The sequence below is a fragment of the Apostichopus japonicus genome, chromosome 8 (genome assembly GCF_037975245.1).
Source record: "Apostichopus japonicus isolate 1M-3 chromosome 8, ASM3797524v1, whole genome shotgun sequence".
NCBI lineage: Eukaryota > Metazoa > Echinodermata > Holothuroidea > Aspidochirotida > Stichopodidae > Apostichopus > Apostichopus japonicus.
The window spans coordinates 5,466,179-5,489,403 of record NC_092568.1 but is presented as its reverse complement, the minus strand read 5'-3'; the positions used below and the strand labels follow the sequence as shown (position 1 = coordinate 5,489,403).

General features: G+C 36.7%; 1 protein-coding gene across 2 annotated transcripts in view; it reads right to left on the bottom strand.

Moving 5' to 3' along the window:
* The window catches only part of LOC139970768 (CAAX prenyl protease 2-like), a 31,074-nt gene extending 12,089 nt beyond the window's left edge, over nt 1-18,985 (bottom strand). Inside the window, exons 1-4 of one of the 2 annotated variants that reach the window (XM_071976737.1) lie at nt 18,831-18,985; nt 8,653-8,758; nt 7,776-7,856; nt 476-536 (exon numbers count right to left, since the gene is read on the bottom strand). In XM_071976737.1, coding sequence (XP_071832838.1) covers nt 476-536; nt 7,776-7,856; nt 8,653-8,758; nt 18,831-18,985 — 403 coding nt within the window. Of the gene's footprint in view, nt 1-475; nt 537-7,775; nt 7,857-8,652; nt 8,759-12,059; nt 12,313-18,830 lie in introns of those variants that run through there. The other variant, XM_071976738.1, reaches the window with a different exon arrangement.
* Nucleotides 18,986-23,225: the final 4,240 nt, after the last annotated feature.

Sequence of the window (23,225 nt, the reverse complement as noted above, 5' to 3'; positions counted from 1 at the left end):
AATGACGAAATAATGACGACTACGACCTGATAATAATGAGCCAACAACTGCTAGTGGATGTAAAAACAAAGCAATACGTCCCATGAAAATGATATCTTGCTTTTAATTGATGTGATTAGTCGATTCAAATTATAATACTAAGTTGCAGATTGAGAATTAATTTGTCCTGTACATTATTGTAACCAAAGTTACATTATTGTATATACAAATAAGTACCTGATTATATTCGTGAAATGATTGGAATAAAGAAAATCTAATTTGCTCCCTGGAAACATAATAGGTATGATGAGGGGATGGGGAGGGGGGGGGGTGTAGGGTGGAAGGAGGAGGTACATCTAACAACCAATTTATTGCTTCTGATATCAAGTGTAGATTTGCATTCATAGAGGGCTCATATTGATCAGCAAGTTTGAGTGGCTGAGAATGTTGGAATGTAAACATAGCTAACTGCCTTACGTTATTAAATTACCCTTACCTGTGTCTGATTCGTTCCAGTAATCCAAGTAAGTCATGTACAGAGGCCCAAGAAATAGAATCTAGCAGAGCAGATGGACAGAAAGAAAGAGGATGTTAACAAAATTATGTCAAATTGTGAATTTAATTTACACGGTCTAATGTTTGCTCACATATAACGATAGTAGACCTTTGTGTGTAAAGCAGAAGCTGATTATATCCGTTTTTCCCCAAAGCTTCCTGAATATGATTTATGATTAAATTCACTCACATCCTTTGTACTATAACATACTCATAAAAGGATTGGCAAAACTGATAGGAATCATTATTGTTTTCTTAAACTTTTAGATTAGTCAGTGGAAGTGACCACAAGATACAGTAAGGTACAGTACTCAACGTTGATCAATCGTACCCAACCACACTCACTGTAAAGGTAAAGTGCAGTTATAGCAATCAGTAAAACAGTACAGTCTCATTAACAAATTCCATTGTTCAAACTATGAATGGAAAGTTCATGTGTTGTTTTCAAGGTATCAAGTAAAGTGCCCCAGACACACATATGTTAAGAAAGCAGACACACATATGCCTGGAAAGAAGACACACATACAGTATGCCTGGAAAGCAGACACACATATGTCGGGAAGCTGACACACATGTCAGGAAAGCAGACACATATGCCTTAAAAGCAGACACACATACGTCAGGAAAGCAGACACACATATATCACCAAATCAGACACACACATGCCTGGAAGCAGACACACACATGTCAGGAAATCAGACACACATACATCAGGAAAGCAGACAAACACATGTCAATAAAGCAGTCAGACACATGTCAGGAAAGCAGACACACACATCACAAAAGCAGACACACATGCCTGGAAATCAGACACACATACATCAGGGAAGCAGACACACACATGTCAATAAAGCAGTCAGACACATGCCTGGAAAGCAGACACACCTACATCAGGAAAGCAGACACAAACATGTCAATAAAGCAGTCAGACACATGCCTGGAAAGCAGACACACATATGCCTGGAAGCAGACACACACATGTCAAGAAAGCAGAATTGCTTAGTTTGGTTCTTAGATTTAACTTCAGCTTAGTTTTAATAGTTAGTCATTTTTCAGAGTTGAAAATTCTGACACCCGTTTCAGAGTTTCATATTTATATGAAAACAGTTGATTAAATGTTTGATGTATTCAAGCCCAAATAGTTTGTTTCAGTTAAAACTGATGAACCTGTGACATTTCTAAGACTGCAGACTCAATTGCTTCTAACGCTGAGGACTTCATTCATTTGTTCGTAACCCTGGAGACTCCCTATCTTTTAATATAAACACTTTAACAGTTTCATTGTGTTGCAGCTATACAAGTTGTAGACTGATAAACACTATATATTGTCATACCAGTTTCTATAGAGTTGCATAATCTTACTTCATCCTCTGCTGGAATGGACCAAGCAATTTTGTCAGGCAATTTTGTTAGCTAAAAGAATAGATAACATCAGGTATATATATTAAATACTGGAAAACAAACCCCCCCCTCTCCCTCTGGGAATAATAAGTCCGGTATCGCATTGCAAAATGCGATGCAAAATGGTCATATTGCTACACAAGTCCAAAGATGTATGTTTTTTACACAGGAAAATGTATTTTATAGCCAAAAAAAAATTCAGAGCCAAGGTTAAAACTGACTACAAAAACTTTGAACACTAATAATTATTCCCGGACAAACCATCACATACACAAGGAAATAAGTGAATTAGATGACACAAAACACTAAGGATAATAACTAAATATTCTAACTGTCGCACAATACATTTACATTTTTCTAACTGTCGCACAATATATTTACATCTTTCTAACTGTGATGCAACATCCACACTGTTGTGAACTTGCATACGATAGCTTTACATAACATCATTAAGTCACTTCTCATATACATACTGTACACACACACAATGAATGAAATCTTTAGTTTCCATGGAAACTGATATTACCATCACAAATTTTTTTCCAAGATTATTGAGAGAAGCAACTTGGTAATAATCTTTCAATAATGGGAGAGAGTCATGAATGGGGAACAATAGGCCTTTCAGTCTATAGAAAGGAAGCATCTTTTGTTTAAGTTCAATAAAAACTGTGAGTACTTTTCTTTGCTCTGCTCCCTGGCTGTAATCATTACAGCGTCAAGACGAAGATAATTAGAGATGGAAAATAATGGAAATTACACTCATCAATGTCAATGCAAACATCTATTGAGTGAAGTGATTGTCACTGAATGACAAGGTTGACAAAGTCGTGAGAGTAGATCTACAGTAGCCTGAGACACATCGCGAGCATGTCCATTATGTATTAAACATTGCGCATATATTTCTGCTTCGTAAATATAGTTTCTTTTCAGTGATAAACTGATGGCATATCATAACGAGAAAAGAAAGGGCAAGAATATATTCCACTCCGCTACATGAAAAATTGACTCCGTCTCAAAATTTTGTTCCAAACCTCTAGATATGTTTCTTTGCTTGTTTACCTGTCACTTAAATTTGATAAACCATACGTTTCTCCATGAAATGTATGTACAGACTTAGTATGTGCTGTATGCTATCCTTTGTAGCTAATGGTTTTCAAAAGCTTGGCTTTCTCTCCATTTTAATTTCTAGTTAAACTGTCAAACGGATATGATATATGATGACATATCATACATATATAACTCTGTACCGAATGAATATTGCAACTTCCACGTTTCCTAAAAGTGAAAGCCTCGAGAAATGAACTCGGGTTACAATGCCATTACTAGGCTTCTATTAATAGTTATGGTAAGATAAGACAACGTTATGGTAATATTTTCCCAGATGTACCAAAACAGATATATCAGATTTACTCTCCAGATGCAGGTGAGAATTGTATTCAACTATAGAAAACAATAAATAAGGACAAAAATCTGAACAAAACAGAGTGAATAAAAATGGAAGGAAAGAGGTTTGTAAGTCCCATGTTTAATATACAGAATGACAATAAGTAGTGTATAGTTTGACAAGTCTGTGTATCATCCCACCTCCCCCCAACCCCCCATCCCCTAACTCCCTCAACCCTAAAAGCAACACATTTTTAAATCTTACTCCAACACAATGTTGTTGTTGTTTTTGTATATTTTTGCATTTTTTTAAATCTAATGATTCCCTTTCATACTCACAACAACATCTTTCTGTACTCAAAGCAACGTTTTCCCTGCCTCAAGCGATGTTTAGAAGAGGTTTAACAGCATTCTTAAATTTATAGTAATAACAAACAAGAGTTTATACAGTTACAAACCTGACTTTCATTACATTTATATTGAAGGAGATTGTTTATTTGCATGGTCACCTCAGGATTGTGTTTCTTACATCCATGGCAACATTCACTCAATAATCATAGAAGAATATATATGTACCACTTTGATTCCTTTGAAACTAGATTGTACTTCGCTTTAAAAATATTAGGTCAACAGAGACGTTCGAACCAGTTAATTAAGTGTGGGTCAGCAGAGAGTGAATGAATCTAATTGATATTATCGTAGAGTGCAAAGAATACAACACTTGCAAAGGAGTGAACACCAATTTGAAATTCATCATTGGCTAACGAGTTTGTAGAAACAAAATTCCCTAGTGCATTGAAATAGCTGGATTGAAACTGTAGTCAGTTAAGTGACTGTAAGTGTGTTAAGTGAAATGTAAAGTACAAGTAGGGGGGGGGGGGATAGAATCATAATTTTCCAATTGGGTGAATTCATAGGATAAGACTGATAGAATTCTTTTTTAATTTATTAGTAAAGGTGACCTATACTGTAGGTATCATTATAGTCATACCTTTATTAGAAAAATGAACACCGTGAACACGTACAGAATCCCTCATTGACATTTTCAGCAGCATATAACAAGTGGGTTGCTAATTCTTTGTACCTTAAAACGATCACAAAGGGTGAAGAAATATAAACAGCAAGAAACAACCTTTGTAACCTATTTCATAACCTAATGAAAAATATATCCAGTGTTATCATAGTGGCAGACATTGTTATCATGTATCGACAGACACATTGTTATCATGTCATGGCAGATAGTGTTACCATCTATTGAAAGACACATTGTTATCATAGTAGCAGACATTGTTATCATGATCAGTGGCAGACACATTGTTATCATGTAGTGGCAGACACATTGTTATCATGTAGTGGCAGACACGTTGTTATCATGTAGTGGCAGACACATTGTTATCATGTAGTGGCAGACACATTGTTATCACGTAGTGGTAGATACAGTGTTTATCATGTAGTGGCAGATACAGTGTTTATCATGTAGTGGCAGACACATTGTTATCATGTAGTGGCAGACACATTATCACGTAGTGGTAGATACAGTGTTTATCATGTAGTGGCAGATACAGTGTTTATCATGTAGTGGAAGAGTGTTATCATAGTGGCAGACAGTGTTATCATGTATTGGCAGGCAGTGCTATCATGTATTGGCAGACATAATGTTATCATAATGGCAGGCACATTGCTATCATTGTGGCAGGCAGTGTTATCATTTAGTGGCAGACAGTGTTGTCATGTAGTGGCAGACACCCTATGGCAGTGGCAGTGTTATCATGTGGTGGCAGACACATTTTTGTCACAGTGGCAGGCAGTGTAACCATGTGGTGGCAGACAGGGTCATCATGTATTGGCAGACACTGTGTTATCATAATGGCAGACAGTGTTATCTTGTTGTGGCAGACACAGTTATCAAAGTGGCTGACAGTGTTATCCTGTAGTGGCAGACACAGTGTTACCTTGTAGTGGCAGACACAAGTGAAGATTCTTTTTGCTTCAAACATTAGACTTCTTAACATATATGCCTACTGTACCTCAGACTGACGCTCCCAAAGGCATTTCAAGAAGATAACGCCTTAACATCTGAAGGGCTCAACAAAGTTGGAGGTACCTACTTAAATTCTGGGAACAAGTGAAAGGGGCAGAGGGAGGAGAAAATACATCTTTGTACAATTTGTGTGTAATGTTATGCTCAGTTATATCAGTTTTTTTTGTGAAAGGGGGTTGGGGGGCGAGGAGGGAAATTTTCTTGGAGAATACAAATAATTTATGAGTGTCTGATACTGAGGGCAATAGAAGCTATCAGTAAGTGTTTTTCTAAGTTTATTGGTTGTCACATCATACTGACATAGTCTAGTGTTAATGTTACTCCGAGTGTAAAAAGATGATAAATTGTTCACGACATTCCCAAGCTAGAAAAGATATCTATCACCCCACTGGGTATGAAGCTTGCCACCTTGGAAGGTCCCTCCAATATTTCAAACTACTCCATTTCTCTTGAGGAGGAAGTCTCTTGTCTGCCATGTTGCTACTTGCAGACACATTGCAAGACAAAAAGTCTGGGTATTTTCGGCTGGGAAGAATGACGACGATTGGGGAGGATGAGCCTTGGCGTAGTGAAGTTTACAAAGTCTGTTCACGTTATTGTAAACTGTTAATCCGATCTTTACTTCTCAGACGAGACTGACAGCTAACATGGATCAAATGTAAGATACTGCTTTATCGGCCGGCACCAAGCGGATGTTGTAAAAAGTCCACAGCTATGTTAATTCCTGTCGTATAAATGCGCCAGAGATGATTTACGCTCAGCTTTCAGGGATATAAACTACACGTGCAATAAAAGAATCATTAGTTTCCCCGTGTGACCAGTTTAAGAGCGACTTCTGCAGGGAGTTCAAGTTTCCTTTGAACTGGTAATCTTCTCAGGCTCTTCAAGCTGATAATTGGCTTAAGTTGCTATCTGCTCTAAGATGATTACGAGGTACTAAATTATTTCATAAAGATCTCTGATTATTTCATAAAGATCATTAACATTGAGAAGGTTAAACCACTTAATTTTTTTTCCCCCTTTCATTCTTCATAACCTATTTTGAAGCTTTTAACATAATTGTTTACTGAGAACTCAGTCTCTTTCCAAGGAGACGGGCTAAAATATTTACACAGAGCAAAAAAAAAAAAACTTTATGACTCTGACAATTCCCCAACCCTTATCTGACAAGAATGTCATTTAAAAGTCACAAGGATTGACCCCAAATTTATGCTAGAAAGTCAAAAGGTATTTTACTAATGTTCCACCTTCAAAAGCATTTTGCTGTCTTCAACAAAGCATTTTCCCTTTTCTTAGATGTAAAAGTTGTTTTATAATTCAAGACTCTCCAGTTTTGTCAGAATAAAGCATATTTGTAAAGTGTAAGCAACTTTAAATAAATAATCTAGTCTGGGGTCAACACTGATGATTCTTTTTGTGGATTTTTTACTGCTGAGGAGAGAATCTGACTGAATGAAAGAAAAGGTGAGGACTAAGACAATTGAAACTTAGTAATTTAAATTGTTTGTGCAAAACTCGGTTGTCAGCTTAGGCCTCCTCTTAATGTAGGCAATCAATGCACTGTATTGTAATAGGCAACAGATAGGCTTTAAAGTCATGCTTTACAATTTTTAGTCTTTTAAGGTTTTGTTGCTATCACAGATTGCCTCACGACAAGGAAAGGAAGTGAATGCCGGCTAGTCACACTATATGGTCACCAGTCAACAAAGGTGAAGGAGAGAGGGGAGGGAAGGGCCAGGGGGGGGGGTAAATATTCCCATCACAAGTCACAGCTAATGAGAAATATGAGGATATTTGTGCTTGCAAATGCAAAATTTTGTCATGAGATGAAGGCTTTAAGAAGTCATTTTTTGAAATGTCATTTAGGGGAGGAGCATGGGATTTTTGATAGTATATAGAGTGGTCTGTAGGGTTAGTGCTGGGTATGCTAATGGTTGTATTCTTGAAAGATTTGGGGGGTGTTTCTTCCACACATACTTCAGGTTTTGAGCTACAGTAGTATCACCTTTGACCCATCTTGACTTTAATTGATATTTCTAAGTATTTATATTGACTTGGCAATCATTCAGCACTCATCAGCAGCACTTACACATTTGAAAAGCAGACTGACAGACCAGGCCTGCAAATAGAGTTTTCTGAAAGGTGAATCTGAACTAATCTGTAAGATCGGTGATTTACATACAGGCATTAGAGGGACCAGAACTAAGACCACCGAAAGATCTGTAAACACTTCCACAGGAGGCTGTACATGTATGTATCACCAAATGAGAACCGGAGTGAAGATGCCGTGATTTAACCTACATACTTACTGTACATAGAGAATTTTTCACAGTATTCAGCATAATTGAACACATTTGGAGCAAATTAAAGAAAAATGGTGCTGTTTCCCCCCCCCCCCCCCAACTGTCTCACTTACCATTGTAACTAAAAGTGGTAGTACTGCAGCTGGTATGATTGCTTCTCTTCTCAAGCCCAGATATTGCCACATGGAATAACCCTGGGAATAAAAAAAAATAACCAACAAGTGACAAGACTGGGAAAAGAAAAATCAAATTACAAATACTTTTACACTTCCTAAATTCCAATACAGCCTTAAGAGACAGTTTATTGGTTCGCGCAGGCTTGTCGAGTCTGCACGTTACTAAACATTACCGTGCAAAGATGACGTGTTCCTGTTTCTTTTTGTCGCTACAATTTTCTGCTCGGTTGCGTATTTAATTACGTACCAGCACGGTAGTATGACAGCAGAAATCTTGTACTCCTGGGATGAGGACATCAATAGACATCCCTGGATGACAATTTTCTGCTCTTACGAGCAATTTATAAAATAAGCACGGTAGAAATTGTCGGCTACGTCAATATTGCACTCAAACATTCAGATACGTCTGCAGAGTGTGTGATTGAATGAACTAGAAAAGAAGAGACACAGTCCCATGGTCTTGGAATGTGTCAATGAGTTGAACACATTCCATTTGTAACCTACTAGAAGACTGCTTGACTTGCATTTACAATGAGCCTACTCAATTCCAAAGCTAGACTCTTTGTTTATACGAAAAACAAAAGAAAGGACGCAACAGAATATTGCACAGAATTTGCGACTTGGTAGCATACAGTTAAAATTTAGGGGAACGACAACGTAACTGAAAAACATATATAATCAGAACTTTACTTTAAATAATCTGTTAATTAATTTAGCTGATCTGTTAACTTAAATAATCTCATATTTTAGCTATTAATCTGTTAACTTAGTTAATCTGCTAACTTCACTAATCTTTAATGTTGTTTTTGTTTACCTGAGATTCTGTAGCATCCTCAGCTATAAAAAACAAAGCAAACGGGCACATCATCGACACAGCTAGAACACTAACAATTCTCTGTTTGATGGTCACTGGATGGTCTCTGGAAAAATAGGCACAAAATTAAGAAAATGAGAATAATCATAACATCTGACATATTTAATAAGATCCATATGATGACTTACTGTATGAATATTCATTGTCCTCAATTAAATTATTCATTGTATTATTGTACTATTCATTACTGTATTATTCACTGTCCTCAATTTAATTACACACTACAATATTACTGCACACTGCAAATATCAAATTACATACATATGTACTGTACAGTACAAAACAAAAAAAAACCTACAGCGCTGCATACACTACAACTTCTCTACTGTGATAACTGGTGCATAAATACAAAAATTTGAAGTACAAATATGTTTTGAGAGATTTGCTTCTCTGCTACAAGAATAACTTTTCGCCAGAATGCGAGAAGATCCAGAGTACTCTAGAATGTCAATTTCTCAGCTTCATTAAATGAGCTTATATCTATCTAATTGATGGCCATCTATATTAACCATTCATGTTTTTGGGGGAGGGGAGGGGGTGATAGGGGAGGGAATGCCAATAAGAAATCACTGTACCTTGCATATCCTGCCATGAAATCATTCATCACAGCCCATTTATATATGTACAACCTAAAAGAGTGGCAGGGAGGGATAAGGGATTTTCAATAGAATAAGGGCCATTTTTAATAAAACTTTAAATATTTTAGCAAGTGTTACACATGTGTTTGACCCTAATGTAGCCCCCAACAAATCGTCACAGTGCAATACATGCTTTATGACTGAGGATGACATGTCACAACCACTAAACACTCACTAGTTTCTATCAAATAAAAAGCAGTATGATATATTCAGTTTCAAAATTGGTTGAGATACAATTATACCACGAAGGTCTGTTTTACATTTGTTTGCACCAATAAAAACAACCAAAAAAGAATTAAGTTTACTCAACCTTGTCATGGCTATTTCTGGTACAAAAATTGAATATTAATATGAATGACAAAGCAGACTACAGACAAAAAAATCATGTATTTTGGTAGGTGTGTTGAGTTCTTCACAGGTACATCGCAGGAGAGTTCTCAAATTACTACAAAGCCAAGTATTTATTCTATTTAATTCACAACAATAGGCTTCCATTTTGAATTGGAGTTTATTTACTGGCTGGCGCCTGGGAGAGTCCTTCGATTTGGTATTGTATTACTAACACAAATTGCCAAAGTACTGAGCTAATTATACTACTGTAATTCCACACACAAAACAACTTTAGCACAGTTTATGCTCTGTACTGGAAATTGGCTTGGCACTACACAGCTGTACCTTGTTATAGTTTAGAATCCGATAGATAAGGCCAGGACCTTCTCACATGATTGACCCTAGGTCACTGGTGAATTGTCACACAGTGATACAAAATGGTGCACAATTTAAACAGTTCCCCTTCTCCCCCCCCCCTCCCCGGGCACTACAGTCTGCCACATGTAAGCATCCCCATGAAGACAGTCCATAGGATGCTGCCATAATCTGGCACACTCAGTTTAATACATCTACTGTACAAGTAACCTTATAGAACACAAAGTAACATATCTACTATGCATGTAACCTTACAGAACACAAAGTAAAGATCTGGCCAGGACTCAGACCTGTAATACTTGGATCACAAGTCCATAATGCCCTAATCACTAGACTAAAATGCTCTCCCCTACCCCTAAAAGATGAACTAAGCACTAGCCACTAGGAATTAGAGAAGAAGGCATTGAAGTTTTTTATTTGGTTAGAATCCTCTTCCCCTAATAAAATATTATCCAACAAATTTTAAATTGTTTAATGAGTCCCCTTCCACCAAAATATAATAAATTAAATATAATAATGAGTAAAAAAATAAATAAATAAATAAATGGAAGTAAAAAAAATAAACCTACTGAATAGCTGGAATCTGCTGTGCATATAGAACATAAATAAATAACTTAATTAATTAAGTAATTAATATATATAAAATAATAATAAAAATAAAAAAGGACACAAAATAAGCTACATGTAATGCACATTTCTGACCTCTGACCTACAAACATACACCTAAAAAACATGAACTTACAAAGGAAAAATTTCTTTCCAACAAGTAAAAACTTAATTAAAGGATCTCTCCCTACTATAACAAACATTCACCAAAAGGATGAACATCACTAAAAATGTTACCAACTTGTTCGTCTAGATTGCAACAGTTGAGAGGAGACAGGTAATGGGAGGGGGAAGGAGGGGAGGGGGAGGGGGAGGGAGGGGGCAGGAGGTCCACACACTCAGTAGGGCTGCTGTCATGATGTAATGTTACCCTCTGCTCAGATTAAACTCGACTGAATCTGTTCAGCCACGCGAATGAGTCTCCTCACATTAAAATAGGAAAATGTTACGGCTGTTATATTTTCCGCTACTTTCTACATACGCTTCACAGACTCTGGACAGAAGATCTCATTAGTCACACACTATATATTTCTACTACCGAATTTGGTAGTAATTTTGAAAACCAATCAGAGCTCTCCTAAAATAGATACAACATGAATATTCAGATGGACTATTTGTTTGAAACAAACTTTATTCAATTCCCAGCCACATCGATATTACTGAGACTTCTGTTCGGTTGGAATAGTCGTCTCAGCTACAACCATCATCTTCAAGACGAAAAGTTTTTAATCAGGCTTCTCACCTAGTCCTCTTAGTGTACTGTTAGGGAGTTGAACATTACATACAGATCCCTTTTGCAGAGCCGTATCTCTGCCCTGGTATACATAATGCATAATTATACATGAACATTGTGTACATTATTCGTACAGAACATACAGCACAAATGAATTAAACTTGTTGAACTACGACTTTGTGTACGTTTCTGCAATGGAACTTACCATTCGTAGGTGAGCACAAGATATCTATGTGAACTAGTTTGATCTAAACACAGTAACTGACACCTTAATGTTTGATAAGCACAATTTTAAACTTTGTAACAACATAATTGTATTAAGTACTAATTGTCACAACATGTGAATGTTCAAATAGTAAACTTGTAGTTTTAAAGCAGATAACCCTAAAAATTGACAGTACCATTTACGAAGAAGTGATTGTGTGAACACTATCATCGGTTTTCAATATGTGTTACGTCATTCACCATGCTGGGTTTGTTTCTTCATTTGTGAATAAATTACAGCGCCTGTCCAAAGGCGTAGAGGCCAGCGCAACCACAGGAACGAATCGCTCATAGTTTGATGAATTGTATGGATCGACCCAGCCCACTAGGCTAAGAAAACTTGGCCAATACGCCTTAACAAAGGCTATGCTTAGATAAGCTATAAAAAAGTGGCAATGTACCTTTGTAAGGGAGTCCATATGTAAAGGCTTCCCACGAACACAGCAGTTAGCAGTGAACAGAAAAAGCAGGCTTGGAATACTCCTTGACATGAGAACTTTACACAGCACACAGAGGCTGCCATTTAAACAGACCAATTAAACAGCTCAGGATTAACACATTAAACAAACTCCTGAAAGGATTCACAAACACACACTCATACATGCGTGTTTAGGCCTTATTAATATATTGTCAGTATATTTCCCGTTAAACTTGCCATGATCGTTTTAAATGTGAAATTGATATATGTCAGCTTTATAAATACTTATCCTTTTGAAGTGGAGAAGGCATTATTTTTCATTTCTGCTATGGTTACTATCTATAGAGAAGTGGAAACCAGGAAACTTATGGAACGAGATCCTAGCTGTCTACACAATATATAAATGTAACATGATCTTGTAATGAATCCATTTATAGATGTAAATAGAAACCATAATTTCAGATAAGATTTATTGGCTATAAATTAAACAGGAAATCACTGGACATGATGACTGCTTGCTACATTTTATATTAATATTCCATTTTGAGTACAGTACAGTAGTAACCAATATTTCAAGTGTTTGACCATTCTTGACTTTCAGTGATCAACAAGGGTCTGGCGCTAAAGGGTGGACCGTAATATATCTAGCATCAAGTTAATTCATTGATAATTCAGTCACTATTTGGATCCACTTTGCAAGTATGACATTCATCTAAGCTTTAATACTTAAGCATTTATCATGTTTACAAGGTATGTGGACGACTGTGAAAAACGTTCAAAAAGGTCACTTACAATAGAAAGTGGTCCCAGAATTTTCATTTCATCCCTTCTGCAAGTGTTGCAAAATTTGAAAGATCAAGACCCCTTTTTGCTACACCAGGCTTCGACTGAGTGAGCTCAGGATTAAATACAAAACGCTGTGTTCCACCAACCAAGTACTAAATATGAAAGCAGTGTAGTCCTTAGTTGGTGGCATGAAAGGTGTTCGTGTAGCACTGTACAAGAAAAACAATTCTATCGATTAATTACAACACAGAGAGGAAGAGGAATGCTGTCTACTGAAGATAAACAAACAACTTGGTGTACTGATCTATAGAATCTTTAGTAAACAACTTTGCTGATAAAGCCAAAACATATTTTATTGTTACTTGCTAATTATTCACACTGGCTATGAGGCTGTTATGCGCAAGAAAACATGTTTAGTTTCGGGCAGAAATTGAGATCCATACTAATAAAAAAAATTAACATTTAACAGAACTTTATTGATTTCAATTTGAGTACAGCAACCACTAAACATGTTGCGGTACAGTATCTCTGTATGTTATAATCTTTGTTAAACAGTAATTTTATTGTTCGTTTTAATAGTTATACCAAAATATTTATCAACATAATCTATCCTTTTGGACTCATTAAAAGGAACATCTTACTAAATAATTGATAGTGTTTGGTTTGTTCTGATTTGTACCTTGTACTTATAATGCATTTTGACCTCAGTGCATTCATAATATGGTTGCAAATGTTGCAATCAAAAGTTAATATTGAAAGAGAAATATGAAACCAAAATATACAAATATCAAGTGAAAGACAAATTTCAGCTTTAATTTGAGTGACTCGATGACAATATCTGGCCATAACAAAGCCCTGATTTGAAAAAGCTGGGAATTTTGAGATGTTCAACCTTACTTTAATAGCAAAATGTTTGGAGTAGTTGATACAAATATCCACAAGGGGAAAACCCCAGAATTCAACTTGTTTCATCAATATGTAATAAGCCTACATATATATGCAGGCCTATTTAATAGGTTATGATTATTATTATATTAATATATTATATTAACTGAATGTCAGAAAATATGACAGAGAGAGAGGGAGAAAGAGAGAGAAGATATAAATACAACACAATATTTTAATGATTAATTAATATATTTTCAAACCTTTTATTTCATTATATTGGACAATTTTTATAAAGACTACGTGTTTGATTTTGGAAGTACCTTATATTTGTCATGTAAAAATGAAATAGAGACATGTGGTTGACATGAAGACAAGAGCCATTCAAAAGTTTGACTATTCCTCTACATGATATGCTTGTCAGTGGTTTACGACAATATATTTTTTTTCAAGGGCAGTCTTGGTGTTTGAGGAAAAATTTTTATTTTGGTAATAATATTAACATGCACCATACATAAATGCATCCAGAGGCTAGGGCAACTGACAAACTTTCTGGGAAAAAATCACAGTTATTTTCCTTTCAATGGCAAAACCTGAATTTGTTAACATTTTACACTGATTAAATTGGCATATATGTATTTATGTCGCAATGTAGCACTCAAACCAACTCGGAGTTAATCACAGTCTGGTTATACAATAAACTGTGATCATAATTCATTAAAGGAAAGATGAGGTCAAGAAAACATAATCTGTTAATTTAATTTACCAAAATCATACCAGGAAAGATCAAATAAACAAATTTATTAATGTTATGAGGCATAAACTATTTACAATATGTTAAGTTTGTGAGAGGAAAAATTGCTTGCCTTTTAAAACTAAACAGTTTTTGACTCAGTAATCTGGCACAGCTAAATGGTTCACAGATCTCATAGTTTTAACCAGAATGCAAAAATGCATTGTGGTTTCGATGATGTAACATGAGCAGTTTTCTTCATGAATCTGACGTAATGTATAGTCAGGGTGTACATGTTTACAAGGGATTCAAGATTTGACCTCTGATGACCTTTGACCTCTACCAAAAACAATATGCTTCTTGTACATAGTGTGGTTCTTCTACACACTAAATATGAAATTGGTCTGACCTTCTCTTCTTGAGATATCATGTTTACAAGCTGGGCGTCACAAACGCACTCACACACACATTATACGCCATCATGAATGCATACGTTACGATTATCATCGAAACCAAAACCTGAAGGGTATTCAAATAATTACAAATGTTTTAAGACTTCCTCAAGTCATACAACCAGGTCAAAGTACTACAAAGCTTTGTCAATGCCACAACAGGATGTAAAATCCAGCTTAAAAAATTGGAATGTTACAAAGCATATATTTCTTAATTAGCCACAAATATTACACCTTTCTGCTCAATTGAATCAGCAAATCCATGTGTCAGTCACAACATGTAGGTTTCAGACATAACAGATCCCAATTAAAGATACACTACAGTCTGGCTTACTGTACCTGTACATGGTAGTATAATAAATATATCATACTTCAGTCCTGTGGCAAGTATTGTGCAAATTACTGTTATTTTAACATATCATGTCGCGCAGACTTTGCAGGAAATTCCAAACATGAAATACTGATACAATTAAAATGGAAAACATTTTTCTTTAATGCCAGGGTTGGAGTAAGTTCTTCCTTGCTGATGACAGAGCATATACTTCTTTCATTACAATACTTATTTAATATATTCCATCTCCTTGGGTTGTCCTCTCATAAAGTGTGGTAAACTTTCTCAAGTCACCGGTTTGAGTGGTCGAAAGAGAAATGAATACCTGAATTGCTAAGTTGCATATCTAAAATTACTGATATTAACATTTATTAATATTCAACTGCTTTTGCACTTTGATGTTCGAATCACAACACACATTAAAGTTCTGAAAGTGGCTAGGTAAGTTTCATATTAACATTGCACTTTATATAGAATTCACCCACATTTCAGAAGCTATGAGTCCATCATAATAGGAGCTCTTTAACTTTGATGTTTGTATGTATGCAAAGTAAGTTAGTCTGCACCTATCTGCTACTCAAACATGTGGTAGGCCTAAGCTGATTGTTTATGTTTGTTTGCTATTAAGTAAACAAACCTAGTCAACATTTCAGCCACTTTGTTGTGACATGTATGCATATATACATAACATAACATATTTTCTGCTTGTTATTATGTTGCACTGCAAATGCCATTAGCATCTTTAATAGTGATACAAGAACCCCAAAAATCTGCTCCCGTACTCCTTCAACATATAAAACCAGACACTACTGAAGGCATTGCACTGCATATATAAGCCTAATGTTACAGTATATACACAGTTATGTGAATAGTCAAGTTCCTTGACTGTCCATGAAGTGATGCAACTCGACTGTCGTTTCGTGGAAAAACCTTAAGTCGTGAAGACTAATTTTCCAATGACTGACCCCTACACACCAAACAACTGACAAGCCCACATGACTGCTTTCTATTTATAAGGATCGGTGGTCGTTCAGGTCAAATGCAAAATTTCTTTCCTGTGATTGGTTATATTTGTTAGGGATGGGCAGCTTTAATCGTGACCCAATGCACACTGGATGACTGTCAGTCGTGAGAACATTTTCAGTTTCCTGACTGAAGCTTTTACAACTTAGAACTGGCAATACTGTGATCAGTCGTAATCTGGAACCCACACTGCCCGACTAAAAATGATTTTCCACGACACCACGGCAGTCGAGTTGCGTCAGGTCCCGATCGGTCGTGTTGTGTGCAGCGTGCTGAAAGACTGTGAACAACTATTTGTTTCATCAATTAGCTGATGTATACTACAAGGCACACATCTATAATGACTACCAGTATCCTACAACAGCTATTTAAAAACCAACACAAGTGATGCTTAACCTTCATGTTTGAACTTTAGTCATCTATGTAAAAGTTTGAAACCTGCAAGAGTGTATATCTCAGAGGTATTACTTTTGACTGAACTTCTTTTTAAAAGCTGCTTTACATGACTGAAGATTTCTTTAAATTAAATGTTGGAGTACATCTGCATGAAATTCAAATAATTCAGCAATGAGAGATAGCTTACAGTATACTCTGCAAACCAAACATGTTTTAAAGGAAAGTTACAGCATTTCTATGGTACTGTAATATTATTGTATAACTTGCATGCATCCTTTCCATGAACCTGTGCTCTCATTGCTGTATAGCTGTCAGGCTAGCATTCCAGGGGGCTGTGGCTAATTATAGATAAGTCAGAAAATCTACTGAAAAGGTAAAGGTTTGCAACAGGAAATAGGCACAAAAAAAATACTTGACGAGACGAAGTTGCCATATATATCAGAGAGTGAAATTCACACACAAAAATTTTTAAATTTTTAAATTCCCTTAATAACTTGTTTTTTTGAAAATGAAATGTAAAAATCAGGATGAAGCTCTGGTTTCGATATTAAAAAAGCTATTCTTGGTGAAAGATTTGTCTGATATGGAATTGAATGGTTGAATTGAGGGTTGGACGATGCACATATGCTATGCCGGAGTGGACAAAGGCCGTGGCATTAGAGCTCAATCATGAAACCTTACATATGGGAGGTTGTGGTTTCGATCTCCGGCCTGCCAAAGTCGAGTGGGTTGTATCATCCAACGAGAAATCCACAGTTTTTCCATATGGAATGGTCTTCCAAATTGCAAAGTATGCAAACTAAGCTAAATATGTAAACTGGATAGCCACCTGACATGAAGGTTAAATATTAAGTAATAAGCTGTTAGGCTTCTTTCACATGTGACTGCATCAGGACGGAACTTACAAGATATAGGCCAGAAAGAGTGTAAAATATTAATTTATCCATGGCAGAGGCTATACCTAAATTCACCTTTTCATCAAGGATATTAGCATCAGTGTTTTAATACTGATTTGGACATTTTGGTTGTAAGCACAGTTCATTCATGCATATATTCCAGTGTGGAAGAGGAAGGCTCACAATATTAGAAAACATAACAATAATTACTATTTCAGCAGAGAGAACTTAAAACATTAATTACAATACTATGGTAGCCAGTTTGCTAAATTTTGGCACCTTTCCTGTTAAAAGATACAACAGATGAGAGGACAATGTGCAATTGACCAAGGTAAAATTGAGGCTACATGTGAGCTAGCGTAGTACCAGTAGTATAGTCAGTATTGCGAGGTTCGCCATACTGCGAAGTTCGGGCACCCTAAGAAATACACGATTTTCACCATGAAAACCTACAGGAAGAGCCAAATTTCACCAAAAAGTACGAAGCTACAGTTATTTTCTCTCCAAAATGACCCGTGTGCAAGAAATTACTTACATATTTGTCAATAAAATGACGAAGATCTATGAAGTCTGTTATAATTACTGAAAGAGCAACAGCGCCACCAATTTTTACCAGCGCCACACTGTAGGTTGCATGGCCGAAATTCGCAATACTCTAGCAAGAAATACCAGTTCCACAATCACGAAGAATCTTCTTGGAAAACAACGTGAAAACAGTTTGCAGGAAAGAAAGTTTGGCCGTGTATCGTACTATAACAAAATTCTCCCACCATATGAAGTATATTTTCAAATGATTTATACCAGAAGATTTAGTTTTGGGGTGTTTTAAGTCTTAAGTGGGCGAACTTCGAAGTCACCATCCTACTACTAGTACTAGTAGTAGTAGTAGTAGTAAGCCTTACTGTAAGATGGGATTGTGAACACCCTGGATTCTGTAGGATAAGCAATTGTGGATAAAAGAATGTGTTTGACTGTGTAGCAGCTAACGAAACCTGATTCAAAATCAACGCACTGACTTCAATAACGTTACTCGTTTGGCATGTCAAGCGTTACCTTACTTCATGGGGCATATGCAAGGTCTACTCTAGGCTATCATATTCATAACATTATCGTTAACAAAATAACAACAGTTTAGGCCTAGTAACAGTAACACTATAACTTAGAAGTAACAAGTTACTAGCGCTGGTGGTAAAATATACAGTCCAAGGTTTTCCAAGTTTAAAGAAAATTTGACGCTATATTTTAATAATACCTTGGTAGCCCACTTCGCCATAGGTAAAGACTCCCAACGTAAGCCGCAGCGAGTAAAATGCAGCTAAAACAAGCTCGAAAGACACCCGTACAATCGAATCTTACGAGGTTCATGGACGTCGCCATTTTGTTCACTATGGTGATGGCGTGCTGCATATTTAGTGACTCGGTTTTCGTAGTGTCCTGCAATGTATACGACCAATATATAACGGCTACATATTGTATTATAATCCGCAAGGATCGAATTCAAGTCTCTATATTAATAATTAATAATAATATTAATAAAATATTATATTATAAATGGCACTGCCCCTCACTATCTTGGCTCTCTGATCAGTCGCCAGGCTCTTCCAGAACCCCTGCAGATTGCCAATCGCACACGACAGAGGAGCAGACATTCTATGGAGATACGACTAGAGCCGGGCACATTCGCCCAAAAAAGCTTTGGCGCACGATCCTTTGCCTTTTTTTGCACCTGATGTATGGAATGCACTCCCCAATGACATCAGGGCAGCTCCATCATTAAATGTTTTTAAGACACTCCTTAAAACTCTCCTTTTTCGAAAGTATTATTCTTTTTAAATCTCCAGTCATATTGTTTGTGTTACCATCTTGCCATCTTTTGATTGTTTTATATTGAAATTTATTTTCTATTTATGTTTTGATAGTCTTATTGTTGCTAATTTTCGGCTGTAATGGTTTAGTATTTTAGTTTTATTGTATGCTGTCATATTTTATTGCTTTTGTCTTTAATTTCTGAATTTTCTTGTGTTTTCAAAATTATTGTTAAGTTATTTATTTCTGTAATTCTTAAGATGCAATATTTTTAGACTGTAATATTTTTAAGCTTTAATATTTTTTAAGTTGTATTATTTTATGCGTTTCTGTGAAGCTGCTTTGAGATCATTCTTTTGATGTAAAGCGCTATATAAGAATAAATTATTATTATTATGATTCGTTGGGAGCATCAAAGTTTAGCTTCAATTAACCAGCGGTGTCGATCCTAAGGGTCTAGGGTGATGGGGGGGGCGAGTGGGGGGGGGTAAACATGAGAGTAGGCCAACAATCATCTGGAGCTGGAACCCGGCGTACCCTGAAATGATTTATTATTCTAATTGATATGATTAGTTCGCACCCTGAGAATTAATTTGTCCTGTACAATGATAACCCTTAATTTATTGTTTACAAGTGAGTGCTTGATTATATTCACGAAATTATTGGAATAGCTTCCATGTGAAAGGTAACTTACGTTAGGTTACTGGATAACTGAGGAGGGAAGGGTGGGAGGGTGTGTGAGAGAAGGAGGGAGGCAATCAAACAGTAATTTTGTGTATACTTCTGTTCAGGGGAGCAACCACGCATATATCTGGGGTAGGCTTTACCGCAGTCTCCCCATAAAATTAGGGGAGGCTCATAGCCCACCCCACCCCCCCCCCCGGAGCAGACAGAATATTATATACAACAACAAGAAATCCTATTGTGTAAAGATCATCAATTGGATGCGCGGTACAACCTAAACATAAGAATTCTTCAACATTGTTTTGAAAGCCTATAGTGCAATTTTGCATCTAAGAACACCCATTTAAAAAAAAAATTCAAAGGACCGGACGGCAACACCTCACTGTAGACCCCCATCCTGGACGACATACTCAGTCTTAGCACTAGTACAAATGGTGGTTGCAAGCCATTATCCATTGTTCATATGATCATATAAGTGTGAAGTAGTCTATGCTAAGATCCTTATAGTTATACCTTCTCCGATCCTCAGTTTCGCTACCGACATATATATTGGTGAGATCACACAGGCGCGTAGCCAGGAATTTGCCAAGGGAGGAGCGAAACTGTAGATTCGGCAAAGCGTAGCGCCACCATGATTGGCGCGAAGCGTACAAGAAAATTTTGGCTGAAAATGCCTCCCAGATCGCTGGAAATGGCACTTCCCAGGCCTTGTAAGTTGCATCTTAGCATTTTCTCTTTTGAAAATACTAGCGTTATCATAAAAACATTAAAACAATTTTTTTTTAAATATGCTCCTCCCCCCCCCAGCTACGCGCCTGATGGGATCACAAGCGCAATGTAGCGCCATATGAATGGCATTTATATTGTATATATATACGGACGACAGGAAATAATTCTCACGTTTTTGAGGATTCCGTATATAATGAGTTTCCTCTTAATTACTGCATACTATTACTTATCAATTAATCTTTTCAGTTTAGCGATTTTGTCACGTCTTTTGTCTACACCTATGTGGTAGATTGAGAGAGAGAAAAGGGAAGGGGCATGGGTCGAAGGCAGTGGCGTAGCCAGCATTCTATTGTTAGGGGGGGGGCAAGATTTTTCTTAAGGGGGTAAGCCCGTGATGGTTGATGGTAGGAATTACCAAGAAATAAATGTATTAATGGGCACCTCGTTTGCACAAATACACATCCAATGGTTCAGTGGAACATGACACACTTTCACTTAATTTACCTCTGTTGCAGATATGAAATTGAATATAATGATCTTTCAATTCCATCGTTTCGAAATACGCTATAGGGGCCTATGGTTTAACAAATAACAGTAATGCAGCGTGTGTAAATGAATAAATAATTCCGCACATTATGAAAAGGATACAATGAATAAATTAGCTACTCTAATTCACTACATGCCCAGATTTCCACACAAACAAGTTTCACTAGGCCTATAGGGCCTATACGTGCAGTGAAAATTCTCAACGAGTGGCATCATTGGTCGCTGAAAATGCACATGGGTTGCTAGCGCTAGTTTGTAATGGATATACAACCGGCCAAATTATTGGTGCTTATTCTGTAGGACGATATTGATCAACGGTCTCCGTATGTGGGTATGATGAAGGCCCAAAATGTGTAATATCTCGGTCTGATTACCAAGTTATTATATGAAGTATGAACATTAGCCCTGAGGTATGAATACTTGTGATTAGAACTCGACAAAATGTAAAAAGAGAAGTATTTTGAATACATCACTGGATTTCATTGGGGGGGGGGGCAAGAGTGTAGCACAAAGCAAATTTGGGGGCATTCCCCCCCCCTGGCCCCCCTCTGGCTACGCCACAGGTCGAAGGATGAGGTATCTCTTCCAGAATGGAACTTTAGCTTGCTTTAGAAGGCAGAGCCGTATATTCTAAATATACGGCTCTGTTAGAAGGTCAAGAAGTGCGCCCTCACAAAGATCTATGTCGTAGAATTCGTCAACTTTAGAAACCAAATGTCAAGGATCTAAAGTTCCCTCAAAATAGATAGAAGATGGATTTAGAGCTGCAAATAATAATTATCTGAATGAGCTGATGAGTTATGGAGAGATCCTCGGAATTTAATCTCAGTTCCAAAGGTATGTATAGATCGTGTCTATAGTGTGGTCCTTGCTCTTATGTCTGCATGAAATGGAATTATATCTGTATAGTAGTGTTGCATCGACCCGCTGTCACTAAAATTTAGACTTTTAACAGAGAAAGAGAGAGTGACAGAAAGTTTGTGTAGGATAGGGTTAAAATCCAATAGTTTGGGACCACGGAAGAAAACTTTGCAAAGACTCTACACTGAACTTTCGACGATGCGTTTCAGTGTAACAAAAACATAGATTTAAATAAAGACAAAATATACATTTTGATAATTTGTTTCATTGACCTAACAGTCAGACTATTTTAATATATTTTCCTCTCCTTTTAGCAATGGGTTCGGGGAAGGAAAGCTAAGTCAAGCAATAGCGCCCTTATCTATCTGCCCCACCCTCTCCCTCCTCTGCATGGTCTATCACGTCAGTAAGTATATGACAGTGTTTATAAAGAAGTGCTGTATATGCTATAACTACATTCTACTGAAAAGACATCCTTCCTCGCAGTAAATTACCGACTACGCTGAGTGTTTCGTGACTTATGCTGATATGCGACTATACATAAATATCAAGACTTCCGGCAAAGGAGGAAGATGACATAAAGAGAGTACGTGATTTTTCGATATATCATATATATATATATATATCTATATATTTATACCATCCCTGGTTATATATTCCAGATCAGCTGGATCCTATCAGTCGGTCTTCCGTGACTGTCTTCGATAAACCATCGTTTTAAATATCTCAGACCGTCTCCTCACCATTTTCCGGGTCCAGTCGCATCTCTTCCAATTAACAAAATACCATTAATAATAATAATAATAACAATAATAACATAATTTATTCTCGGACAACTATAACTTGATTTACGACACATAATGACGAGGGAAGGACACACACAAACACACATACACACACACACACACATACAAAATGAAAAATCATAATTTCACGGATCAGTGTCAATGACCAGAAATAATTCTCGCTAATTACGATCGAATCGAAGGGTAAACGAGTAGGCTATTTCGCACCGAGGTTA